Source organism: Hippocampus zosterae, chromosome 19, assembly GCF_025434085.1.
Source record: "Hippocampus zosterae strain Florida chromosome 19, ASM2543408v3, whole genome shotgun sequence".
NCBI classification, from domain to species: Eukaryota; Metazoa; Chordata; class Actinopteri; order Syngnathiformes; family Syngnathidae; genus Hippocampus; species Hippocampus zosterae.
The window spans coordinates 4,524,023-4,549,656 of record NC_067469.1 but is presented as its reverse complement, the minus strand read 5'-3'; the positions used below and the strand labels follow the sequence as shown (position 1 = coordinate 4,549,656).

At 43.9% G+C, this 25,634-nt stretch overlaps 2 protein-coding genes across 3 annotated transcripts; one reads left to right on the top strand and one right to left on the bottom strand.

The window, feature by feature from the left end:
- The first annotated feature begins 7,695 nt into the window (after positions 1 to 7,695).
- nr2e1 (nuclear receptor subfamily 2, group E, member 1) lies at positions 7,696 to 15,304 on the top strand. Its single transcript, XM_052052962.1, has 9 exons — positions 7,696 to 8,311; positions 10,847 to 10,992; positions 11,362 to 11,449; positions 12,399 to 12,634; positions 13,668 to 13,814; positions 14,271 to 14,367; positions 14,451 to 14,600; positions 14,681 to 14,786; positions 15,142 to 15,304. Exons 1-9 carry the CDS (start codon positions 8,254 to 8,256, stop codon positions 15,302 to 15,304), a joined length of 1,191 nt encoding a protein of 396 aa, XP_051908922.1. The 5' UTR covers positions 7,696 to 8,253.
- Positions 15,305 to 16,219: 915 nt separating this feature from the next.
- Positions 16,220 to 25,556, bottom strand: snx3 (sorting nexin 3). 2 transcript variants are annotated; one of them, XM_052052968.1, is made up of 4 exons: positions 25,342 to 25,556; positions 19,000 to 19,095; positions 18,655 to 18,797; positions 16,220 to 17,003 (listed from the first exon to the last, which is right to left on the bottom strand). In XM_052052968.1, exons 1-4 carry the CDS (start codon positions 25,501 to 25,503, stop codon positions 16,898 to 16,900), a joined length of 507 nt encoding a protein of 168 aa, XP_051908928.1. In that variant the 5' UTR covers positions 25,504 to 25,556; the 3' UTR covers positions 16,220 to 16,897. The 2 variants fall into 2 exon arrangements, with proteins under 2 accessions (XP_051908928.1, XP_051908929.1); XM_052052969.1 differs by having other exon boundaries at positions 18,655 to 18,779.
- Between the last annotated feature and the right edge of the window lie 78 nt (positions 25,557 to 25,634).

Below are 25,634 nucleotides of genomic sequence, written 5' to 3'. Positions count from 1 at the left end.
GCGCTCATATAGCGAGAAGGGGAGGTGGCGGGCAGTGGGATAATCACCAAACACGCAGCCGACCGCAGACACACAAAAGCTGCCTTGACTTCTTCACTGCTGGTCGCCCCGTAGGGGACAGTCCCCACTCGCAGTCCCCCACTCAACCCCAGAACACCTCTCGTGGCTCCCGAGAAGCCCGGACGTCTCGTTCCATAACAAGACGCGAAAGTGACTTCTTTCAGCTCCACTGAACTGAACATAAACCCCCAGCGACAACTACCAGTGCCCAAACGGAACAAGGGAGGACGGGAGGGCCGGGATGGAGCCCATGAGAGGGTGAAGGTTGACAGATCTTTCAATAAAGTTTCTTTCATGTCACACGTGGTGTCCAAAGTCATGCCAGAGGACAGTTTGTGGCTTTCGTGTAATTTATCAGAGTGTGTTATAGTAAATACATTACAAGAAATACACCAAAAAAAACCCCAACAATAATAATAATAGATTGTTGGATGATTCAAATCCCCAAAGTGGTCTTTAAATCAGAGCCTCAAGATCCAGATCTGGCCTTCCCGTGTTCGTTTATGTGGCACATAAAAGCATGGCACAATTTTTCCTTGACTTCTGTTCAAAACTAGACATTAAAAATATTAATATAGTTGAATCAGGATTTTCAGCGCACTCATTCACATCTAGTGAAGTACGTTGGTGTGCTTTTCCAATTAGAACAAACAAATTGCGGTCAAACAAGTAACCCCTTCTTTACCAAAAGCAATGGATACAAAAAGAAGAAATGGCCCTTTTTTTTTTTTTTTTTTTACTTCTAGTCTGGTAGGACCCCCTTTGCCATCTTCAACTGTCGTTGACACAGCAATGAAAGCAAGACGTGCTGTAAAGATAATGGGCCTCGGCGGTGATTGTTTTTGGCAGGCTAGAAAACACGCCAACCCACCCCTCAAATTAGTCCCCCAGGAGGAGATGGATGGGGGTGAGGGGGGGTCACGTCCCAGGGGAGGGACCGACATGACGGCATGCCTGCACATACTAGCAGCTCAAACAGGCATAACATTTTACAGTTTCAACAGCCATAATAATTCACACACATGCACGGTTTTAGAGAGAGAATCTCAATAGGCAACAACAGCCACAGAAAATGATTTCAGCTGGAGAAAATCGTCTAGCACTAGAACACTAGAAGTCAAATCAAGTCGGCGTCACTGCTGTTGGACACTTATTAGCTGGCCAAGTGGAATAATACACCGATTGAATCATATGGGTGCCAGGAGTGACCCCTGGGGAACTCCAATGGTCATAGCCATTTGGTCTGAGTTGACCATTTTATTTAACCATAATAATCATATCCTGTAATAAAAGGCATCAGGTGAGTGATCTTTAGCTTGAAGTTGCCAGGTTGCATGAGGAGTAAACGGTTATTTGGTGCCATACCATTAGCGTTGGCCACGATTTGAGGTGGTCAGGAAAAAGCCTGTGTGTGTTGGGGGTGGATCTAGCCCAGATGCAGGCAGTGATGTTAACTTTGAGTGGTCTCCTCTCTCCCTCCTTCCTACTAGCAAAGTCCCCAGGTTGCCTTTGCATGACATCATCCCCAAACTATCCCACTCCCCCACACCCATGTGAATCTAAGCTGTCACAATCGACAGCCGGCCCACCATTAAACTGTACGCCGGCCCCATACGTTTCCCCTCTCTTCTTCACCGCCTCTTCCTCCTCCCTTCTTCTTCTTTCTGAACCCCCAGAAAGGCATTGTTTGAGTTCGGGCCTGATCAAAAAACTGTTGCCCGCCAACCACGGACGGGGCTTTCTGTAAATTCAATGAGGCCACCTTAAAGATTTTCCTAATTAATGGATGACATCTTTGGCTGTAGGAGAGGCGAGGCATTCTGCTGCAGCTCGCTCTTTGTTCGCCTCCTAATTAACTTTCCCAGGTCACTCAGGTCCCCGCAACCTGCGAGTGAAGAGCTCCCATTGAGGAGGCAGTTGTAAACTTACTTTTTTCTTGCCTCGGCACTTAAAAGGGGAAAGCAACTATAGGGGACAGAAAATATCCTATTTAAGTCCTTTGTGCGTGAACTGCTTGCACATGTTCCAATAAAGGAAGTCTTCTAAATAAGCTGCCGTGTTGCTCTCCCCTAACCCCGCCGCCACCCCTTGGTCCTTGTCCCCACCTCTTTTCCTCTCCCAGGTTATGAATGATAGCTGTTGGTTCAGAAGGGAGCCCGGGGAGGGTGGGGGGGGGGAGCGCGGGGGGTGCGCCACAGGGCCAAAGGACAGCATCTGGGCACTGTGGACTTGTGAGAATCTCCAATTTTGAGGGAATTAAGGGTTTGTAGAATTGGAAAAGAATTGAGATAACAAGTGGCACTTTGCCCTAATTTTTTTTTTAAGGATCTCTTTTAATTTTTTTTTTTTTTTAAATCTTCCCCTGATTCTAGCAAACTAATGTAGTCTGGCCAGGAGAGCGTGACCCTTGAACCTGACTTGGCAGCAGGCAAATGTCAGGTAAAGTGGGTCAGAAAGCGAGACGGATGGCTAAACAGAGCAGATGAACGAGTCCTGGTTTAGAGTTGCTAGGAGCCATTCCAAGTAATTTGGGTGATTCCCGCTGACAGCTCGTTGCCTTTGAATGTTCCCCATTAGCAACGTGATGTCACAAAACCAAATTATGGTTTGTAAAGTCAATCATCACTTTTTTTCCCCCCCTCACATGATTCTGCATACAAGTTTTGTGATGCATTCATGTGCAAACAAATAATTGAAAAATCGAGTATCATCAGGGGGTGGCAAAACCTCAACAGATGAGCCAGGTCACTGACATTATTTTTCATCATTTAATGAAATTAATTACCCAATAATTTAATTATTTAGAAAATATTTCGATTTATAACGCAATTAATAAAATTACTTTTTCAGTTCAATGAATAACCCCAAAAGTTGGGATTGTTTTGTGGGTTCTAAATTTCATCGTTTTTGGAATCAACGAATAACCCAAAAAGTTGGGCAAGTTGACCCAAGGGGAGGTTCATCTCGTTTTGTCCCATAAATGAGTTATTTTTGGAGCGAGTGTTACAATCCTACTGTATGCCTGCAAAGGCTGATTTTTTATTTTTTTTAAATACAGCTTTTGCTTTCAATCGAAAAATTAGCTCTCATCTTGATCACATGAGACAAGCAACTGACTGCACCTGTTTCTGAGTCAAAGCCGCCGTCTTGGCTCTCACGTGTTTGTCTTTGCAGTGTCAACACACTAAGCTCCTCTACTCAGCTGTCATAATTTGTTAATGAGTCTTTTCACTCAGAAAAGGGTAGACGGGTTGAGGGGGAAAGAAAAAAAAAAAAGACGGCGCTTCACTATCTACTGAAAGCAGAGGTCCATCCCGAGAGGGGAACCCAGGGGCGACATCAGACCGATTTCAGAGCAGCCAGTGATGGCATCTCTGTATATTTTAATATTAATGACCCCTGAGCGCAGAGCAGCCTCCCTTTAAGCCTCCAACAGGTGCCCCCTGCCGCCATTGAGCCAGGGATCGGCGAGCGAGCGGCAATTTGGCCCCCGCCGGCCTGCTGCAAGGCCGCGTATGAAGACGAGGAAAAAAGCGGCCGGCGCGGACGGCACGTTTTTGAGTCACTTTCCCCTGCTGGAACACAGGTCGATACTCAGCCCCCCCTCACACCACCACCAGCACCCCTTGAGAAAGAGATTGACTTTTGTTTGGAGTTTGTGAGAAGTGGGAATCAGAAGCGGGACAATGGGACTCCCCACGGTGAGAGGCTGAGAGGAGCCATCTCAAATCAGTCAGCCAGGGGACTGACTAATCCGTCCATTGTCCCTCCCCAGCCACCGGCCGTACATCAACACATTCGCCCCCCATTGTCCCCCACCCTCGTGCAGCGGGATTTGCTCTCCCCAACAGCCAGTTTTGTCCACGGCAGTTCGAGCGGAAGTTTCTCACTGACAATTTGCCCCAAATAGATTTGTCAGAGCGTCCAAACTGCTTTCCTGGCTTTGGCTTTGCGGACCCTCGGACTCTCTGGTCTAAGGAGAGTCATTTGTGTGCAGATTTGCCTTATGCCCACAACTAACTACACGGTACGTCAGACGGCGGAGGAGACCGAAAGGCTTCGATGAGGGAAGATGTTTGTGGGGTTGACTTTTGACGGTGGCCACTTTTTTTGAGGTTTTGGCTTTAAAGCTCAGGTCCTGCTGAAATTAGACTGGAACCAGGTCTGAGTGTTGGCACAAAGGCCTGGGGCCCTGTTTTGGGGTAAAAATCAGGAAACATTTTCAGTGAATATTTTTTTTTGTATCTCCATCACTGAGTACTACATAGTTCTCCTTCTCAAACGTGTATAACGAGGAAATAAAAATGTCTGAATTCACATAACACGGTCTCTTTAAAGCTTCATTCGCCGCCAACAAGCTTGCGGACAGGTAGCCTTCAGCCCCGGCATAGAACTAGCCGTGGTGCTGAACCGTGTCTCTCGCTTTGATGTCACAGGTGGCCAGATGGTGTGTCGTGGGTCTTACTCACAATTGAGAGTTGTGGGTTCATGCTGGAGCTCCAGCCATCTTCTGACAACAGGCTTGAATTGCTTGCCAGCCAATCGCAGGGCAAACATAGACATAAACCATCCATGCTCAAACTCACCACTAATGACGATTTCGAGCAGCGGTTCTGAACCTGGGTTCGATCGAACAATTCGAATGTTCAATCAGCCTGCCGTGCATGTTTTTGGAACACGGGAGGAAACCGGGGTATCCGGAGAAAACCCACGCAGATGCGGGGAAAACATGCAAATTCAATTTGGAAGGAATCGAACCCTGCACCTCTGCACTGTGAGGCCCACTTGGGCTACAGTGCAGCCAGGGGATGGTGGGGCATCTGAATCCACCTGAAGAAGGAATTAATGTGATTCAAAGCAACAGTATTGATCTCTTCGGGTCACTTTTAAAGTCGGCCCAAGCTCCACTATGGCTTTTACCAGGCTTGAAATCTCTCCATGATTAGCTCCCTGGTGCTTAGTGACTTGTTGCTAAACCAATTGCTTTGCGCCTGGTTGCTAATAGAGACCTGTGCATGTCATACGAAATCACCGTCTCCGGTATTTTCATTGTGGGGCGGAGGGGGTAGAAGAAAAAAAAACGCTCATATTCTCATCCACATTCATTCTTGCAAGTGGGAGGTTTAAAAATCAGGTTTAGCATTGTCCTGCAGTCACCCCCACTCCCCCCTCCCTGTTTGTCCATCTTGAAGGATGGCAAACATCTGCATCAAGTACACATGTCCCCCGGAATACAAAAAAAAAAAGATACACCATCGACTGCTTCTTTTGTTGCTGGCAACATTTCATTGAGTGTCCGAGGAGAAGATTGTCACTCGTGGAAGAGCGAGCGAGACAAAGTGAAAGAAGGCTACCCGGGCAACCGCGATGTTGGTTATATTTGTGTAAAGGCTATCAGTGAATGACGAGGATTAGGACGCGTTAAGGAGATTATGTCAAACATTTGCCATTCAGCCACCGGCCGGCAGCCACCCACGCACACGCGCGCACGCGGGGCACGTCCGCGCATCATCGCGCACTTCCAAACGGGTCAAAGCGCGCAGTCGAAAGTCAACTGACCGGAACACTGGCCACCTCACATATACAGTACATCGCACGGCATCATTGTAATATTAAATATATTGTAAATAAATAAACGACCATTAAAAAAAAATCTCATATCATCACTGTTAATATCGCGTGCTGCTAATTGGCTCGATGAATAACAATCAAGCGTCATGGCCTTTTAATTGGCAACATTTTGTTTTTAAAATTTTCAATATTTGGGAAGGCTGGCAAATTTAAAAAAAAAATAGGTGGCCGAGCTCTCTATCCCTAGGCACTGTTATTTTTTATTTTTATTTTTTATGCTGCTTGCAGTTAGGCGTCCAATTAGGGACCCCAAAAGGGTTAATTTTCCAAATAAATGGTCCCAAAATAAAATACCGTTTTAAACTTAAATATTGGTCAGTTTATAGGAAAGATTCCAACAGGTACTACAAATCTGACGTTTTGATTTCTCACTGGACAAATTGAAACTGGCTCATAAGTCGCATTGCGTCACACATCATTGGCCGTGCTTCATGTTTGGGACTAAGTAACTTTTTTTTTTTTTATCTTTTGAACTGATCGCTCTCATTAGTCAGCGCAGGTGTACCTGATGTCGTGGCCCGCTTTGTCACCGCCGAGGCCTCCAAAAATCATTCATTCATCAAAGGCACGTGAATTCCGAGTTGAGAGTTGAATTCATCCCGCGCGTCAAAGCTGCAGGTTGGGAGACACCAAAAGACACAATGGTTAATTGCAATTAAACACGCCTCCCCGCCTCGCCCAATGGCCGCTTAAATCGACACTTTGTGCGGCCATATGGCCCCGGGCGCACCGTGGGAAGAAGGACAATTAAAAACGGAATATGGATTTGGAGTTACCCGGGGAAAGCGCAGCAAGCTGTCAAGGTCAGGGTGTCAGGAAAAAAAAAAGGAGAGGACCCCGGTGTCCACAGTGGCTTGGATGAGGGTGGGGGTGTGGGGGTCCTGCAGGGAGAGAAATGACTTTATTGCAACTGTGCAATGCGATGTAAAACTGTGTGTGTGTGGGGGGGGGGGGGGGGCAATGACGTTTCATCTTTAAATGCATGCAGTAGTAAGCTAAAAAAAAGTCAAGAGGTGCACGTCGCATGAATAAAGTATAATTTCAAGAAACAGAAGAATGTCTTGGTTGCGTTGAAAAACATTGTGTTTTAAAAATATATGTATTGTGGACATTTTTTTCTAGAAAAGCTGCTTTTCAAAAACATGATTTCGTTGGTGCATTGGAAATCATGTACATTTGTGATTTTTGTGAAGGATTGAAATGAAAAAAATAACATGCAGTGTTAAAAAAAAATTTGCCTTTAGGTTGGAAAACCCTTTTGGGGAAAAAAAAGACTGACATTATAGCAACAATGTTAGTGACCTGAACAAAACGAGCAAAGCTTGAAGTTGAGGTTCCATAGGGACATCCTTCTGCACTTTTTTTTTGTGAAATGCAAGCAGCAAAGGCAATCTTCACAACAGCAAAACTTAAAAAACAAGGAGTTCAACTGCCCGACTTAAAATGTCAGCAAAGTTTGTCGCCTGAAAGTTTAAGCTCATTCAAGTTATAGTGTAACAAGAAAATTCTTCAGCATAGTCTTGGCTACATATGCCTTTCATTTCTTAAAGTTCAACCATGAGCTTTTATTTTTGCACCTTTTATAGTGTAGCGTTTTCTGAATTACAAATGAATTGAAAATACGCCGTTTAATAACCCAATAGGAAGAGAAATGTCTTACAACATTATCTGCATGATGCTATGTCTATTTTTATGCAAAATGGTGCTCCGTTGAAACCAATTTCTGCAAATTTTGTGCTACCCCCCCCCCTAAGATGTATTGTAATAGAGATGACAGTTTCATGTTCCCTCAGGTCTTTTAAAAAGTGTTTGATGGTGGTTCTGAAGATTTTTTTGTGGCGTTTACCATGTTGAAAAAAGGGGAAAAATACTCGAGTGGCTTGTGGGCAGTGCCTTGGGATCAATGAATGGGAAGGAGGGATTGAGGGAGGGGGGAGAGAGCGCGAGAGAGAGAGAGAGAGAGAGAGAGAGAGAGAGAGAGAGAGAGAGAGAGTGTGATGTCATGGTGGAGTTTGGCGTGGAAAGCCAAGTGGATGAAGGAAGTGGAGATCTCCACCCTCCAGCCTCCCCCCTTGACACTTGTGCGAAATATTAGCAGTCTTGATATATTCGGGCCAAGTCGCAGCACAAAGTCACACCTACCGCCAAAGACTCAACACTCACCAATCCCCAGTTCGGTGCCGGCCGGTCCAACTGCCCCCTCCAAACAACAACAAAAGCATTTCGTTTTTTTTTGTTTTGTTTTATTTTGTTTTGGGGTTTTTTTTGCCTGTAGCCGGCCTCCAAACGTGACGCCTGTTGCGCGCCCACCGCAGCCGCCGACGGGTCACCTTTGCCGGGCTGCGGAAGGGCTGCAAATCGGTCCGGTTCGCCGGTCGACCGGACTCGGAATCGGGACCATGCGCTGCCGTGCGTGCTGAGCGCGGATTCATTGTGGAAGTTTGGTTCGGGGGCGACTGAAAGAAACAAGAGCAAGATAAAGTCAAGTATTTTTATTACATATATATATATTTTTGAAGGGACGTTTTCCAGGCTGAACTTTTCATCATTTGAGCATCTACGATGAGTAAACCTGCCGGCTCAACAAGTGGCTGTTTGGATATTCTCAGTGTCAAGTCAAGTAAGTGGCACTTTTCCATTAGGCAAAAAAAAAAAAAAAAGCTGTAAATTAAGCACGTAAAAATGGGAAAAAATGTATTTGAAAGTGACACTCCACCATCCATTTAGATTCGTTTGCTTCGCAATAAAAAAGCGTTTTCGGGGAGGAAATGCGTCATAACACTGTTTTATGTATTGAATTACATTTTATTCATTAAAATGCAATGTACCAATTTTCTCTACATTGTCCTTAAGAACAAGTTAAAGAATGAAAGGTGTTTTCATTCGAGTCTTCTCGTGATTTCATCACTTTCAAACTGTCGTGTTTTTTTTGGTATGTATTTTGGTCATAATGTCAGGACTTATTTTGCATACACACCCAAAAAATGTAATTCCATCAAATGCATAAAAAGAGACTAAATTAAATTCCTCTCTCATCGGCCTTGTAATTAATCCCAATGAAATCACTCTAATCTAGTTAAAAATTAGATTTGAATCCACTTACCTCAACCAAATACGTATTATTAATCTACAATCACCCCGCAATCTAAAAAACTCCGTATCCCCAACATTTTAAAATATAAAGTAAATGTACCATTTAGAATAACACATCGTACGAAAAATTCGATTTTGTCTCTTTTTGCAATTACGTCACACCCCAGTGTCGAATTCATTTAACGCTACAGTATTCCGTCCCAGACGTGTACACAATAATAATTCGTGATGGGTCTTAAAAAAATAAAACATCAAAATTAGGAGAATCAACTTGGCTCGTGCCGTTTTTATTTGATTAGTGTTCATTTCCCCTTTCCGAAAGTTGACGGGTGTTTACGTCACTTTTCATCCATCCAAGTCGGTCACGAACAGGTTAAGAACCCCAAAAAAATAAAATCACTAAATAATAATAACAAACTAAGGGTTTCTAATATTGATGAGCATCAGGCGTACTTGTATTTATGATTATGATTATTTTGCACCTCCTTATTCCCATGCTACCTTTTTAGACGGGTCACTGGTGAATCAGCGAGCAGGTGGCTAAACGTCAGTGTAATTACAGAGGCGCCCCCACTATCCACCCCACCCCTACACACGCTGTTTTCCCCCCCTGTAGATTTGAATACCCCCCCCCCCAAAAAAAAAAATCTTCACTTCCCCCACCCAATTCGCTATCAAACGCAGGAGTCCGTTTGCCTACACTTGATTGGAGTTTGGCGAAACGAGTTGATTGCGGTGGCGCGGTGTCACTGCCTAATCCTGAGGCCAAAAAGACCTGCCGGATAAAGCAGCTGTCGAGTCCCATTATGAGGCCGAGTTGGCAGCTTGTCGAGATGCGGCCAGTCAGACCGGCATCAATGGGACCAAATCATTAAGTAAACACTTTCTCCCCCGCTAATGTCGCCATTGTGACACCCCCACCCCCAGCATTGTTTTACAGGGTAGGGTTCTATCGCTTGCACACCTTTATTTTTGAGGGGGTGGGGGGGCGGAATTCCCATGGTCGAAGGGCCACTGTCCACTCAGAGGAGAGAAAGAGATAGATGGGGGGAGACAGAGAGAGAAAATCAATTTGTAACCCCCCCCCCCCCCCACACACACACACACAGAAAGGCGTAAAAAATGCACCAAAAAAATCCATTATATAAATTTGACGAATATGCGGATTAGGATCAAACATTGGAAGAGGAAAAATCAGATATTTGAGTAAGCTAAAACTTGACTCAAATGTTGATTTCCACCCACCCCCAAAGTTGTTATAACGCAATAGAGTACATTATAATGATAAGTAAGAACTTAGCTAAACATTTTTGCACCCCATCCATCCATCCATCCATCCATCCATCCATCCATCCATCCATCCATCCATCCATCCATCCATCCATCCATGCAAAGTCCAACTTTTTACTCACAATTACAATGAAACTAATGCAGGAAGTAACTTTAAGCATGGAAAAAGTGACTAAAATGATGAAAGTAAAATGAAAAACAAGATACGATTGACTCGACATATCGCATAATGTATAAAAATACATTATCACGTAAGAGAAACAGATTACATAAATACACATGCATGAAAATAGAAGGGGTTTCTCAATTATGTATAATGATTTGATTTAAACATTAAAGAAACCCCATGGGTAAAAAATCGATTGGTAGGTGGATTTTTCCTTAATGGCAAAAATGTATTCATGCAACAAAAAAGTAATTATAATGCCATTTAGATTTCGATACGAGTAACTTAAATGATAACGAACTGTTGCATTAAAAAGAGAGTTGAATATAATGTAATACATTAAATAAAACTAGTGATACGACTATGAGGATTTTTACAGTGACAATTTTTAAAAAGTCACTAACGAACGAACGTCTCAGACAGCAGAAATGATGGGTTAAAAAAAACAGCACAAAGTCCGAAAAAAGAGAGAAAAATAATATCTGTGGCCGCGTAATGACGTTTACATGTCCGATACATAGTTTCAATATTTAAAAAATATTTTGAAACATTGCTTGACTTCGCTGTTTCCGACATAACTTTTTAATGACCGAATTCCCACTGCAGGTCGCATTTTAGACATTCCGTGCAAAGTGTGCGGGGACCGCAGCTCCGGCAAGCACTACGGGGTCTACGCCTGCGACGGCTGTTCGGGCTTCTTTAAGAGGAGCATTCGCCGAAACAGAACCTACGTATGCAAGTCTGGCTCTCAGGTTAGCAGCGCCACTTATGTCCCCTTTTCTCCACTCTACGCGCCTTTGCGAGACATTTTCACCGAGTTAGCGCCGATTCCCAGCTGTATTTGAACGCATCAAGCTGGCAGGGTTTCAATGGCTCAACGCGCCGGTGCGTTGTAATTTATCAGGTGTAATCCAATCTAATGTGTTGAAAGCGAGGATTCAAGGAGTAGGGGGCGGGATACTACTTACTCCCCCCACCCTCTTGCAATAAGGCTGCATTGATAAATGTGTGACGATGATAGCACCTGGAAATTGGTCTCCTGGGAAGATAATAGTAAGGATAGGAGCGTTGCAGCTATTATACGATAACACGCTTTTCCGTGTGTGTGTGTACCCGTGTAGGGTGGGTGTCCTGTGGACAAAACTCACAGGAACCAATGCAGAGCTTGCCGCTTGAAAAAGTGCCTGGAAGTCAACATGAATAAAGACGGTAAATATATATTTTTAAATTATTAAGCATGGAGTCGTCTTAGATTTTATTACGCTAGTTAGTCATATTTAACCGCCCCTTCCAAATATATATAACAAATATTTTTATATCAGTACTTTTTATGATTTCCCCCCCAATCTTGTTTGCACAATGCACAGGTTAGAAGATGGTTTAAAGAATGAAGTTCATACATAATCGCAGCACATATTTTTCTTATAAGGAGGGCGGAGTTGCTGTCCTTTCGCCCCCCCGTTTATGCACGCCACTGGGCCCGACTTGCGACCTGTTTTTCACCTACGTTTTGCTTTGACTTTTTGCTGAAATGTGGGGCTTCAAGCTGTTGAATGCCAATCAAAATTGGAATTTACTGTCACACTTAACATGATCAAAGTAGAATTCCACGTTAAACCAACCACATACATAACGTTGGTCCACTAGTTTAATGTTAATAGGAAACGGCTTGGACGGGCGAATGAATTGCATCACGGTGTCATCTTTCAATTGAGATTTCATTTTATAGCACAGGTGGTGCAGCAACACATGTAGACAGACAACTTAACATATAGTGGTTGTCCTCTGCGGAAAAAGACAAATATTACTCTTTTTCGTTTGTAATGCATGACACAAATACCCTCTGCATCAACTCATTCGTAATTTAAATGCTGTTGAATTATTTTATGAAGTATGAAACTGATAAGGTGCTATTTTTCCTCATTAACAAAACTGTTTTTGTGAGTTTCAATTGACCACAGTAGTCAATAGCCACAAGTTTTCATTAACTCATCCTTTTTTTTTATGTAAGTAAAGTTGGACACAAACGGGCTACAAATATTTGCACGTTGGGAAAATATATGGAAAATCATGTGGATTTTTATAATTTGAAAAAAGTTGCGCCAACGTCTAACATTTTGCTGATTAATTGTTTGGACTTCTGCTATACGATTTAAAGCTGTCCAACACGAGCGGGGACCCCGGACGTCCACCATCCGAAAACAAGTGGCCTTATACTTCCGAGGTCACAAAGAGGTCAACGGGTCGACGGCGCATTTCCCGGGCTCCTCTCTACCAGGCCCCCCCTTCTTCACCACCGTCACACAACTGGAGCCGCACAGTTTGGATATGAGTACGGTGGCCAGCACACCAGAGAGGCAGGCCATCGTGGGCCTGGCGCAGCCCACCCCAAAGGTAACCTTCCCATTTTTTTTTTCATCTATATGCTTACGTAATTCAAATGGTCCAAAAACTCCTCAAAGTAGCAGCGATTCCACTGTCTTGCTGTATTTTGAGGAAGGGCTGAATGATTTAGAAAAAAAAAATCAAATTGCATTATTCATTTATTTTTTAAACATCAATATTGCAGTTGAGATTTAATCTGCGATTAATTATCCCAACAAAGAACAACAAAGTGTTTCAATCAGCGACTGTAATTGACTCTATTCTGGAGCAATATTTGTTGTTTTTCGCAGAGGATTACATTTTTTTTAATGCCTGCGAGTATTGTTGTCGACGTGTGTTGCTGCACTTTTTGTGTCCCAAAATCTGTTTCTGCGAGCTTTATGACAATAAAATTTTACGAACCCTTCAACTGCAAACCATGGTAAGAGTGGAAAAGGTGAGAACCTTTTTGCTAAATAGTGAGACCACATTTCAACTTTTTTTTCTTGACAACATTACAATAGTATGATGTGTATAAACAGCTTATTGATGACTATTCATATTTTATAAAGCCTTGATTTTAAAACAAAAAACAAAAAGCAAACTCACTTGTGGTTTCGCCTTAACAGCAGGAGATCCCTGCAACTTGCCAGATAGTGAGCCTGCAGATCCATAATTGTTGACATCTATTGTACTTAACATATAACTACATTTACAGAGGATTTACATTGCTCATGTTTTATTGGTTGCATATGTAACTTTCAGTATGTGAACACTTGCACCATAACTTGTTTAAAGTTTGATGCTGAGTCAAAATTTGTGTGAGTATTATTTAGATGAGTATTATTTTTTTCCAGCAGGGTTAGAAGTTGAAATTCTTGTCCTGATTTAGCGCATAAGAGGCACAAATCCACCAATTAGATTCTTCACTGTAAATCCGCCGCAAGCAACACTAATCGCTAAAAAGCAGGTGCCATGGCTTGGAATTTAACCTTTGGCGCGTACAATGAGTCTGACTGTTTCCGAGGTGATGACCACATCCCGGGTTTCTCCCCTGCTGTAGTACCCCCACGAAGTCAGTGCCACCCCCATGTACCTATACGAGGTGGCCACCGAGTCCGTGTGCGAGTCGGCAGCCCGCCTGCTCTTCATGAGCATCAAGTGGGCCAAAAGTGTGCCCGCCTTCTCCACGCTCCCCTTATCTGACCAGGTATGTTTAACCGCTCGTGACGGGAATTAAGGCAAATAAGAGTCGGGGGTGGTGGGGGCAGGGTTGGGATTAGAGGAGGCCCACGGGAGGTCAAACACAATCGCTTTTGGTGGACAAAAATCAACGGAATGGGCAATGTGATGTTTTTGGACAAGTATAGTCGGACAGAGCACCAACAAATACAAATTAACTCTGTCATGCACACTGCAAGCTGATAACATAAGATTCCCATTGTAGTAACCGCTGTCCCTCAAAGGGTTAATGTCTGCGCTAACACCAACTGCCTGACCAGAGAAAGCAAACCATCTCCACAAAGGTCTCCAAAATCATGTTGGAAGTCTTCCCCAGAAGGGCGGCAGCCATTTTTTCCCCCGTGTTGCCTTCCATAATCACTTCTAGGTGTCGACTTGTGCATGTATGTAACCCCAGTGGCCTTACAAAGGGTAATCTTTGCAGTTGATTCTGTTGGAGGACGCATGGAGGGAATTGTTTGTCTTGGGAATCGCGCAGTGGGCTATCCCAGTGGACTCGACGACTCTACTTGCTGTTTCTGGTATGTAACGAAGATGCGGTTGTTGCATAAGGCCTTCGCATGCCTCGCCACCTTCCCGTGTCGAATTGTCATGTCACCAGCAGGGATGAACAGCGAAAATACGGAATCCCAGCGGATGAACAAGATCATGTCCGAGATCCAAGCGCTTCAAGAGGTGGTCACTAGGTTTCGGCAGATGCGGCTGGACGCTACGGAGTTCGCGTGCTTGAAATGTATCGTGACGTTCAAAGCCGGTGAGAGAACCCGGGCGCAGTTCGCAACTGAGCTCCGTTTTAGGTTCGTATTGTTAACAGTCCCGCTCTTGTGGTCACAGTTCCGACGCAGGGGGGCGCAGAGTTGAGAAATTTCCGCAACGCCAGTGCCATTGCCGCACTACAGGATGAGGCACAGCTCACGCTCAACAGCTACATTCACACTAGGTGAGATTATTAGCTAATGTCGCGGAATCGCAGAGTTACACACGTCAAAGTTTGATGCCATTTTGGGCATTAAGAATTTGTGTTCATGTACGGCACCCCATTTTTTTCCACAACAAAATAATTTCTCACAATATACTGTACATATGCGAATAATTAAAAAAAAAAGACCCTACAGTATTTGTATTGTTGGCATAAAACGCAGGATTGCAGAGGCTTTTAAGATTCAATCATCTGAAAACAAAAACTACAATGAGCTTGAAACAGACCTACTTCCTGCGATCACTCGAATTCACACGAGTGAGTGGCGGCTCGATCCAAATATCGCTAATATCAATTGTGCAATGACGTGTTGCAGGTACCCGACTCAACCGTGCCGTTTCGGCAAGCTGCTTCTGCTCCTGCCGTCCCTGCGCTCCGTCGGCCCATCCACCATCGAGGAGGTGTTCTTCAAAAAGACCATCGGGAACGTGCCCATCACCAGGCTCCTCTCTGACATGTACAAATCCAGTGACATATGACCTCGCCGGTCAACTCGCCTGCTTGGAGAAAAAGAAAAGACTTGAACATGGAGGGGGAAGGTGGGGGGGGCTATCAAGTCTCAGCCAGCAGGGCGTAGTTAGCCAAAGCACATCTGTATGAAAGAACACACGTTAAAAAAAACAAGTAAATCAACTTGGCTGTTAACGGGGGGCGCTAGTTAAAGGATTAGTGTAACCGCCGTAATAGAGTGACCCATAAAGACTCACCGGAGTGGACAAAAGAAGCCAAGTGACTTGACAAAGACGACCTGTGTGAAAATATCTGCAAGTGTGCTTGTGAGACCAATGAGCTTGATGACCAATTTAATATTTTATTGCTGTGTTCAATCCTATTGGAGGAAAAAAATAAGTGCACTCACCTCCCCCTTCACATCCAGCATCAACATCAAACAAACCCAACAATGAAGAGGAAATGACAACTGTGGGAAAGGAGGGGGGTGCGCAATGGACATGCAACTAAAGATGCTGTGTGTGTGTGTGTGTGTGTGTACTTCAGTGTCTGCATCCAAGCACACCATTAAAATGTTTAGGTCAACTTAAAAGTTAGACACTAACAAGGATTGACAAAAAAGATAATATTCAGCACTTGGGGATCTGTTTTGTGGAATGATATGGTGATTTGACTTTGTTGTAAATATTTGGGAGTTATAACTATTTAGAGGTGAAACCAGATGAATAAAAGACATTGAATTGATAAATGTTTTTTTTAATTTAAAACAAAATTGTGTAAACGGCAAGTCAAACTAAAATTTGTGTTTATAAAAATTAACTAAAATGAACAAGAACAAAGCAAAGCAAAAATGTTTACCATCGTGTTGTCAACTTCTCATTGATAGAATAATTCTCTTTTTTGGCCGTTGCAGGAGGCAAACAACAACAAAATGCATGCACGTATGCAGTAGATATTTCATCTATTTTATTGGAAAATCTTCAAAATAAACAAAAACAAAAAAAAGGGGGGCGCACAGCAGTATATAAATCTCAAAATGCGAATATAGGCAATAGAAATACTGCCGTTTCCCTCTGTGTAAGTGGACTTGCTAGAAAAGCGATGGTGAGAACGGGGCGATTGCTGGTTTGCTGGACACACGCACAAAGACACAAACTTTTTTTTTTAGGTGGGTCAAGGACGTTCTTTACATTAAATTTCAAGGCCCACTCATGTGCAACTTGCCAATAGCGACTTACAACAATGGAGTCGGCTATGGGTCTCATCTTACGACAAATTGAATATATTCAAGACATAGCTAGTGATAAATACAAATTTGACACTCATGTTAGTGGCATTTCCAGACATCGAGAGACCATGTGATGCTGCCGACATTCTCCACTTTTAAAAGGGGGAAATAAGACGGGGGGGGGGGGGTAACTGAAAGGGACCGTGAGAGGCATATCATATGGGGTGGGGGGGAGGTTTATCTGTTTTTTGGTCTGAGAAGAATCAGAAGCAGTGAAGTGGGATAGGGTGGTCCGAACACGGCTGACAGGGCGGGGCGGGCCAAGTCCGATGAGGGTTGGCCGGCGAGTTGGTTGCGCCATCTTCTCTTATCTTTTTTCTCCCTCTCCTTTTTTTTAAGCTTGTCTGACTTTGGATGGGGTGTAGTGCTTGTCCACAGACTCGTCCTGTAGAAACATGTGCAGGCATTTTTCGTTCTGGGCCAGAGGGTGACCGGCCACTCTGAAAACACACACACAAGACTTCAATGCGCATGTAACAAGGGCAGGAAAAGGAGAAGCCCGCATGCAGTCCGATGTTAATTTGAATCCAAAAGGAATTTCCCTTAACGAAAAAGTTATTTCAAATGTCATTTATTTTTCAAAGTCGGGTGAAAGGCCCCTGCACAAGGCCCTTTTTTGGTAAAACCATTCGCGAGTGCGGTTGGAAAATGATAATCGGTTTTGTGCGTCAGCAAAGGTGAGCGAGATCGGAAGGGATTCAAGAAGCGTTCGATGCGAAAAAGCAATGTCGCGTAACGATCGTGGGAATACGACTTGGGGAAAATTAATTTGTCATTGTGCCCCTGCCATTAAAATTTCTTTCCGAAAGCCACTTTGACATGAGGCTTGACTCAGTGCGTCTCTGCGGATGACGCACACACGAGCTCCTGCAAGAAAATATGCCGCGCACCTGAGACCCGGGCGCATGATGCCATTATGTTTGCATCTTAACCTCGAATGGAAAATAGTTAAGACAAATTACAAGCGTGAAAACATCAGGGGGGTTGAAAGAAGTTTGGCGGAAAAGGAAGCAGAGACCAATGAGTTTGCTCTGCACTAGTTTTCACGGGACAATCAAAGCTGAGCATTCCAAAAGATACCCTCTTCAAAAAGCTCTAAATCACTGAACAAAGCAGCCGGCTGGTATGAAGTCTCTGAACAATGATTTTAACGGCAGCGTTTCATTGCCTGCAATGCATGCACCAAAATTTTAATTATCAACACATTGTTTAAAAAAAAAACGTTTTTAAATGTCTAACCACACTTGACATTAAAAACTGAAGCAAAGAAGCATTTGCTCATGAAACAAAGATAACGACCAAGTCTGCAATCAAAGTAAATAATTTCAATGGCATTGCAACTTTTATTGTTCGGCAGCTGAGGGGAGGGAAAAAAAGATGCAGAAGATCACGTGCAAACGCATGCTGTAATTTGAGATGTAATGATCATAAAAACGAATCAAATGTGTGGAAAATAATGTGCTCTGTTGGGTAATTAGAAATGACAAAGAAGACGGCACATGTCGGGTTGTGAGCGCCAAGAACACGAGTAAGAGAAGTTGGAAGGAACTTGGTGGAAGGCGCTTTTGATGTTTTTTGAGCTTTAAAAACAACATCAAGAAGGCAGAAACTCCCATTCACAACCATAAACGTGCTCGTGAACAGTAACCACAAGATTTGAACAAATGGTGTCGCAGCACATGTAGACAGGTAACATTGCGATACTCACAGGGCTCTGTTCTTTATCCTCAGCAGAGATAATGTTTGTGTGGCATACGGTGACGGTGTCCATTTAAAGTGTCTATTGAACAAGTCTTTAAAAATATATATATTTTTTAAGTTCCGAGCACGCCCAGTTTTACCTCAATGCACCGCCGTACACAGCAAACTCAGCTGGGTGCAGTCGACTCTACTGTATAAGTGTCATTAAAAATATACGTAATGATGTCGCTACAGACACTTTTTTCACTCTAGTGTGAGAACTACAATGTATGAAATAACTGTTTGGAGATGATTTATTAAAATACTATTTCCGTAATCATCTGCAGAGTCTGAAATATTAAAAACGTGAAGGTTTCAGGGTGTCAAGTGACTTGTGAGCCGATGGCTTACTTGTTTAGAAACTGCTCGAGACCTTGTCTCCTCTCCTCAATGAAAGAGTCATCAAATATCCCATCGTCCCCTCGGAAGGGCAGCTGGCGGATCAGAGCTTTCCCCGGGAGGGGTGGCACAACAACCTTAGAGAAAAGAGCGCCCTGGGAAAATTAGTCGCAGCACTTCAACGGGCACAAAGACAACAAATGTTTCATTCAATGTACACTCTGGAAATCAATTTTTGGGGTGCTTGCGTGGAGGTTGAGGTGCTCCAAAAATTTTGAAGGCTGAAAACTAAACACAAATGTGTATTCATCTGCGAGGCTGTGAAAATATAAAAAAAAAAGGGGGGGGGGCGCTCACCTTGCTCTCCCTTTCCAGCTCTGCCCTGAGCCACTCAAAGTCACTGTAGCGCCGCCGTACACTCGACTCCTTCAGCTTAAAGATGGGAAGGTTAGTCTGCAGGAAAGGGGGGCGGGGGGGGGGGGGTGGTGGGAAGAGAAAAAATGGAAAGGGTTCACTCCTTCGAGATCCCAGATTGCTGCGACCTCTCCAAATGCGAGAAGCCATTTAAACAAAACCAGTTTGTGAGCAGCGTAAAGTACGTTCATCAACATTTGAAAAATGAGGTTCAGATTCAGTGCAGCGAATCTTTACAGGGTATGGATTTGACTTTTTTTTTTTAATTCGAAAAATAGATCACATTTTCCATGATATTCGAGTTTATTGAGATGCACCCGTGGAAGAATTATTTGGAGTCTACTTTCTTTCATACCTTGGAAAGAATGTGTGAGAGTGTACACCTCAAAACAAAAGTTTCAAATGATTCGGTCACGGGCTGTAATGATATATTTTGAACATTGAAGAGATTTTCTTTGAGGAACATTCACGTGGGGGCTAGTATGTGAGAATATAGTTGAGAAAAAGGGTTTATTTTTGTGTTCTGATGAAAAGCCTTTTGACGGTCAGCAAACCATCAGACGCAAGTATTGCGCCGCAAAGAAACCCGAGCCCGGTTGACATTGTCCCAAGTGAGTGAACAAAAGTGATTAGATATTATATAATCACTTTTATAATATATACATATTATATATATAATATTTTTGTGTGCCTCGTAGGTTCAAGGAGGAAAAAAAAAGACTTTCAACTGAAACTGGCCTCCAGGACACAAAAATCACTCATGTTTCACTCACCAAGGTCTGCCCCATTCAGACTGTTTTGCCAATTTTTTTATTCTTTTCTGAATGTTTGCTCGCACGACGGAGGCCCTCGCATATTCCGCCCCGTTGATGGACACTTGAAAGCAGTGCTCTGGTTTGAAAGAGGGGAGATGTTTCGACATTGACAGAGTACACAGGCCCAAACAGCAAATTGCACTACAATTCCCAAAACCTATTCACTCGTCCTGACAGCATATGGCCATCCCAATGACAATGTACGAATGAGGAGGGACTGAATGAGGATAGTTAGTTATTTATTTATTTTTCAAGAGCGGGGGGCCGCGCTTCACAGAAGGTCAGAATTTACCGAAGCGCCACAATGGCAAAGCAATCGAGCAAGTCGGCGTGGCATAAGTTCAGATATGAACAGCGGTCTGCTCAATAGGCAGACGTTGACAACGGTGTGCTGTAAAGAGGGATGGGAGTTAACTACAAGGCTGAGTAAATGGCCGCGCAAAAAAAAGAAAAATTTGTGTGTGTGTGTGTGTGTACTCGGTCATCAAGGTTTTATTCCTTTCGCTCTTTAATAAAGCGCCCGATTTCCAGCCTTTGAGACTCTTTGCGGAGTTTCAACAGGGTGGAGAAAAAACAGGCATCTCTCATGTGTCTTGAAATGTTTCAATGCAGCACAAGTGAGAAAACGCAAACCCGACGTTAGTCCGCAAGGCTCGAGTTGCGATTTGAACTCCTAATCTTCTTGTGAATGCAACCGTGCTATAAAGTCCCCGCGAAGGGAAAAGAAAACAAGCCAAACGGACCTGCTCGGCAAAAACGTGTTCTCCCTAGGTGAAGTTGTCAATGAAACCCCCACCCACACCCCCACCCGCCTTTTTCACTCCTTCACTCTCTCAGGTCACAGGAGAAGTGGATTAGTTTAGCTTTATTGCCCCACTACTATGGCATTAACTCCACTCGTCTGTCCCTGCTGCGTAATGTTACCTCACAGCGAGGAGCGCCGCAAAGTTAATCCTCAGCACAACAGATCACAGTTACAGGTAATCTGCCACCGCCGCGACTCTTAATCCCATCACGGGCACACCGGAAAGCATTTAGCTGAGCGCAAACCTGCGAACGTACTTCTTGGCGTGAAGTACGGTTGTGTGTGAGGTGCCGCGTAAAGGTTTTTCTGGTTACATTTCCCATCGGGTAGCGCCTTCGAGGCCGGTTTGGACGCGCACACAGTCCGAAGACTACGAAACCGAGCGATGCAGTTTGGAGAAAAGAACGTCACCTGGCCTTGAAATCCTTTTTGCACCCTCAAACCCTGTGATTAAGAGATTGCTGGGGCAGGACGGGAGGGGGAGGACGCAAACGACAAAAGTGAAAAGTGAGAGGTCTCACTCACCCAAAAGGAAGGCAATGCGTGAGAGCCCTCAGAGTCAAAGATCGGGTTTCCTCAGCCTCTGCTCTCTCGTCGGCTTTGACTTACTGGCTCTTGTGCAGACTTTGACACACGGGAGTAGCTTTCACCCGGAAAGGTGATTTTGTTTTTTATTGTCAAAAAGGCACACTTTGACCCACACTGCTTTTCTACTATTTAAAATCGCCTTTTTTTGGGGGGGGGGGGGGGGCAGATTATCAATAGGCGATATTCGGCTAAAACATTCCAGACAAAAAGGCTATCACTTTCAAAAGAATTTTTTTTTTCTGGAAGCCATTGTCCGAACTTTTTGGATTCAGCCTACTCAGGATGCTAATCAATATGAACGTGAGCGAATCGCCGGGCATAATAAAAGCACAAATCGAAGCGAGACGACAGCATGAAGCTACACCCTCTTGAAAACGGGCTGCCGAGCTTCACCTTTCATGATGAGCATCCAGGGCAATCTGTGCTCCATAGGAAGAGAGGAAGGCGTAATGTGTGAGACGCAATATCTTGGCTTCATTGAAAAGATCACTCATCTCCTGAGAGAAGAGTTCAAGACCACCACGCATTAGCTTTTAGCAGGATAGATCAAGTCAAGTTGGAGAGCGTGCGTCCTAAAGCTCGCCCTCTCCCGCAAACCTCCCCCCCCCTCATCCTTTCACAATAATGGCATTAAAAACGGCAACATAATACCATCTCGTTGCATCATACTCCGAAATGGTGAAAGACGAGGCTGGGAACAAAAGAGTTGGGGTGACAGGGTTTTTTTTTTTTTTTGCCCTCGCCTTGCCATGTACTCGCTCGCCGGCTCCTGCCCGCTGACAGTCTCTCTGCTCTCTCGCTGGCAAAAAGCTGCTTTGTTACCATAGTATCAACTCCCACTTTTGATACTGTCATCTCAAGTAGGATATGGTAGCCTTGATACAATCTGTTCCCCATTTCCATTAAAATAGTTGTCCAAGAGGATGCTGTAGACTTTGGATTACACTTGACTGTGCCTGACAAGCACGCCCACCCCACCTATCCCCTCCGCCTCACACCCACCCAATCTCTACTTATTTTTATTAATGGCCAAAGTCCCCCCCCCCACCCCCCGCCCCCATAACCCTAACTGAAGCCAGAAAGAAAGCGAAGGGAAAGCTAAGAGTACAAAAGAGGGGAAGAGGACGAGAAGTATAAGAAGCCTTTTATGTGCTCCTATCTATAAACAAAGCAAGATCCCCAAGTTCAGAGTTCTGAATACCGCCTCCTAAAATCAAGGGAAGCGGGGGTGAAAAGAAGACAACCTAATGATGTCGTCAGAGTATTATCAAATATGACGGCTACAAAATCGCATATCTGCTTGCAAAATCACTCGTCGCTATGTTAGCATTAAGACATAAGTCGGAACAATGGAAAATAAAAATCAATGCTAATTGCCATTAGCCCATTGATGGGTTTTTATTTATTAGGGTTAAAAAGGGTTCAACATATTTGGGAGTATTACTGCTAATACTTATCAATATTATTTTTTGAGTTGGAGGTGGGTGACACAAAGCTTACGTTAGCTAATTTGTAAGCGCCTTAATTTTTCAGAAACTGTCCACCTTTTAAACAAAACATACTCTATCGATTGCTAATCGATTAATCACTGCACAACTTAGTTTAATCTTTAAAAAATAATATTCACAAAATGCCCACTTTTGGACAGCAGCAAAAAAATAGAGAAAAAAAAAGATTCAAACATTTTTTGTCATCCTAAATTAAGCTTACTGTTGGTCTCTCGGGTATCTCAGATTTCAATTACCAGCTAAAACAAATGGATTTGAATGAGAACAAAAGTCAATTTTTTTTTTCAATGAGACCCTCAACATTACAAGTCCACTCGGGGGGGATATCCGTCTCCTTTCAGCATTGAGGTAGCTTTCATCTCTGGGGAGTGAAAGAGAGCAGATAGATGCGGTTGATTTGAATACGAACGTAAAGCCAGCCTGTCAACAAGTGACTGCGCAAGCTGACTCAGAAAGCCAGTGCAAATAACTAGCCTCCGGTAAAGGAGGGGATGGGGGCCTCAGGGGGACCAAAAAAAAAAAACGCCAAACAAACTTGTGATTCACCACCATCTCTCAACCTTGACCAGCTGGACTGAATGAAATACACTTAACACTCGGAGTGGACTTTTATCATTTCATAGAGCAAATAAGTCCACGATCTGGTGTTTACATTATGCAGTCATCTGCCCATTAAGCCGGGAAGTTCTTGGCAGAACTGTGTAAGCCCAACGCAGAGCAGGAGAGTGACTGCATAGAGAGTAAAAACGGGATAAGTGGAAACAGGATCAAGACTGCTGAAGGGGGGTGGCTTTATACCCTTCCGTGGATTTTGAGGGTGTATGGCCGTGCAGTTAATGCTCCAACCCCTCCCGTCCATCCCAAGCCTGGCCCTATTTCATTCTTTCGCCTCTCAATGAAGGGATTAAGAAGACTCTCTCAGAGCGACCACAAGGGCTCTCTCGATTTTGGGTTGAACGTGGGACAGCAGTGGGAACTTGAGGCAGAGCAAATGAGCTATGAACCCCCCCCCCCACCCCCACCCCCAAAAAAAACCCTTAGATATATTGTAGCAGCAGGGATATTGTGAGCAAGACTGACAAAAAAAAAAAAAAATCAAGGAACGGCTTCGCAATCATTTATGATTCTGAAGATGTGCCACTTCTTCTGTGGTCTTACGTAAAAAAATAAAAATAAATAAGTGCCGACGTCTTTGCTTCCCTCGCCTGACAAATCTACTATGGCGGTTAAACAATATAATGCGCAAACTCCACAGGCAATTGTCAACAAAAAGGACATTTTGGAGATAACTGATAAGGCTATCAAATAGGCCCAGAAACTTGGATGACACGATTCAGACTCACCCACTTTTTAGCTAGGTTGCCTTTTTAACATTTTGAGTTTCTCATTCTCCTGATTTTACTTTAAGGTACATAGTATGTGACTAAACTAATGAACCCATGCTTTATTGGGGCATATTTTTAACCAGCATCTCCATTAGTACCATTGGTGGTGACAAGAGGTAGTCTGCAATGTTTAGAGCTTCACAAATGAGTAAAAGTCAAAGGTCAAACCGAAGCCCAATGTGACGCAGGGTCCGCATTTCGCAACAGGTGCAAGTGTTTGACGAACAGCTCTGGATCGAGTTAAACAATGCCGTCTGTCAAATTTACGGCCTTATACAAGTCACTTACTGACTATAGTAGCATGAGGCAGGGCAGGTGTTTTTTTACTCAGTCATCAGGTTGTTTAGCAAAGGATTGTGGGAGCGTCTCTGCAAACAGGGGCCCTTCTACTCCCCTGCAATGTCCTCAGCAGGGAGAGGAAGGAAATGCCTTGCAGGATGGTGAGCCAGAGGATCAGCGTGCATCCTGTCTGCTTGAGCGGACTGTGTTAACCCCCCCCCCCCACCTTGACCACATATTACGCCATTGCGCAAGAAAATGGCTGCAAGAGAATAGTTAGGGAAGAGAAGGTCCATTCAATGAACACAGTACAAAAATCACAGCTCACAACAATACGATTAAAGTGGAGAGGACATGGAGGATTGTCCAAACAACCATTTGCTGGTCATGAGTTCGATGGTCATTTCCAGATCATAGGGTGTGGCTATATTAGGGGAGAAAAAGTTATTATGGCTTCAAATTTTCAAGCAATTGATCAGTTTCTTGTAAATTTCCAACACGTATTCCCACGATTTAGCTGCTGCTGGTGCCCTCAATTAACGCTGTGCTCACCTGATAACACAAATTGACTGTTAAAGCGAGGAAAAGCAAGACAATGACTAATAAAACGCCGTTGATAGAAAGTCACAAAACTTTGCGTCACACTGTCAAATACATGTCACATGCTAAGTAGCTAAACGTTGGTAGCCTGTTTGGACGGATGTTGCTAACCTGTCAGCCAACTGTTTTCACTCATACCGATTTACTCGGTTTTGTTTGTGGGAAATACTTTGCCAAATCTACATATATTACCGTTATGCGCGTTATTTCATCACAATGTCACTTGCCAACATTGTGTTTTTAGGCTAACGTTAGGTAAATAGCCCAGAGGCTAACGGTACTAGCAACCGATCATGAAAGCTCACCTTCAGTCTGACTTCGTACGTCGTGTGTCTGCCTCTTCCCACTCCGATGGTCTCGGGGTTACTCACGTCGATCTCCAGAAAGTTACTCGGCGGTCCATACGCGTCGTTTAGGTTCTGGGGCTTGGTAAAAAGCCTTCTTGTATCAGCTATGGTGTCTGCCATTGCTAGCGCTGCGCTTTCACGAAGCTAACTGGAGCGTCAAGCACACCTGAAAACTATTATGTACGTTCCGGTAAAGACCTTCACAATAAATCGCAGAGTAAACGCGTGGGTGTGCGTCAAATCAATGTCTG

Bases quoted from the DNA above. Each gene is read 5' to 3' on its own strand.
- nr2e1 (XM_052052962.1), top strand. From the start codon at position 8,254: ATGAGTAAACCTGCCGGCTCAACAAGTGGCTGTTTGGATATTCTCAGT. The intron at 10,993-11,361 runs GTTAGCAGCGCC...GTACCCGTGTAG, and splicing joins TATGCAAGTCTGGCTCTCAG to GGTGGGTGTCCTGTGGACAA. The intron at 14,368-14,450 runs GTATGTAACGAA...TGTCACCAGCAG, and splicing joins GACTCTACTTGCTGTTTCTG to GGATGAACAGCGAAAATACG.
- snx3 (XM_052052968.1), bottom strand. From the start codon at position 25,503: ATGGCAGACACCATAGCTGATACAAGAAGGCTTTTTACCAAGCCCCAG. The intron at 18,798-18,999 runs GTGAGCGCCCCC...TAATTTTCCCAG, and splicing joins AGCTGGAAAGGGAGAGCAAG to GGCGCTCTTTTCTCTAAGGT. The intron at 17,004-18,654 runs GTAAGCCATCGG...GTGTGTTTTCAG, and splicing joins CTCGAGCAGTTTCTAAACAA to AGTGGCCGGTCACCCTCTGG.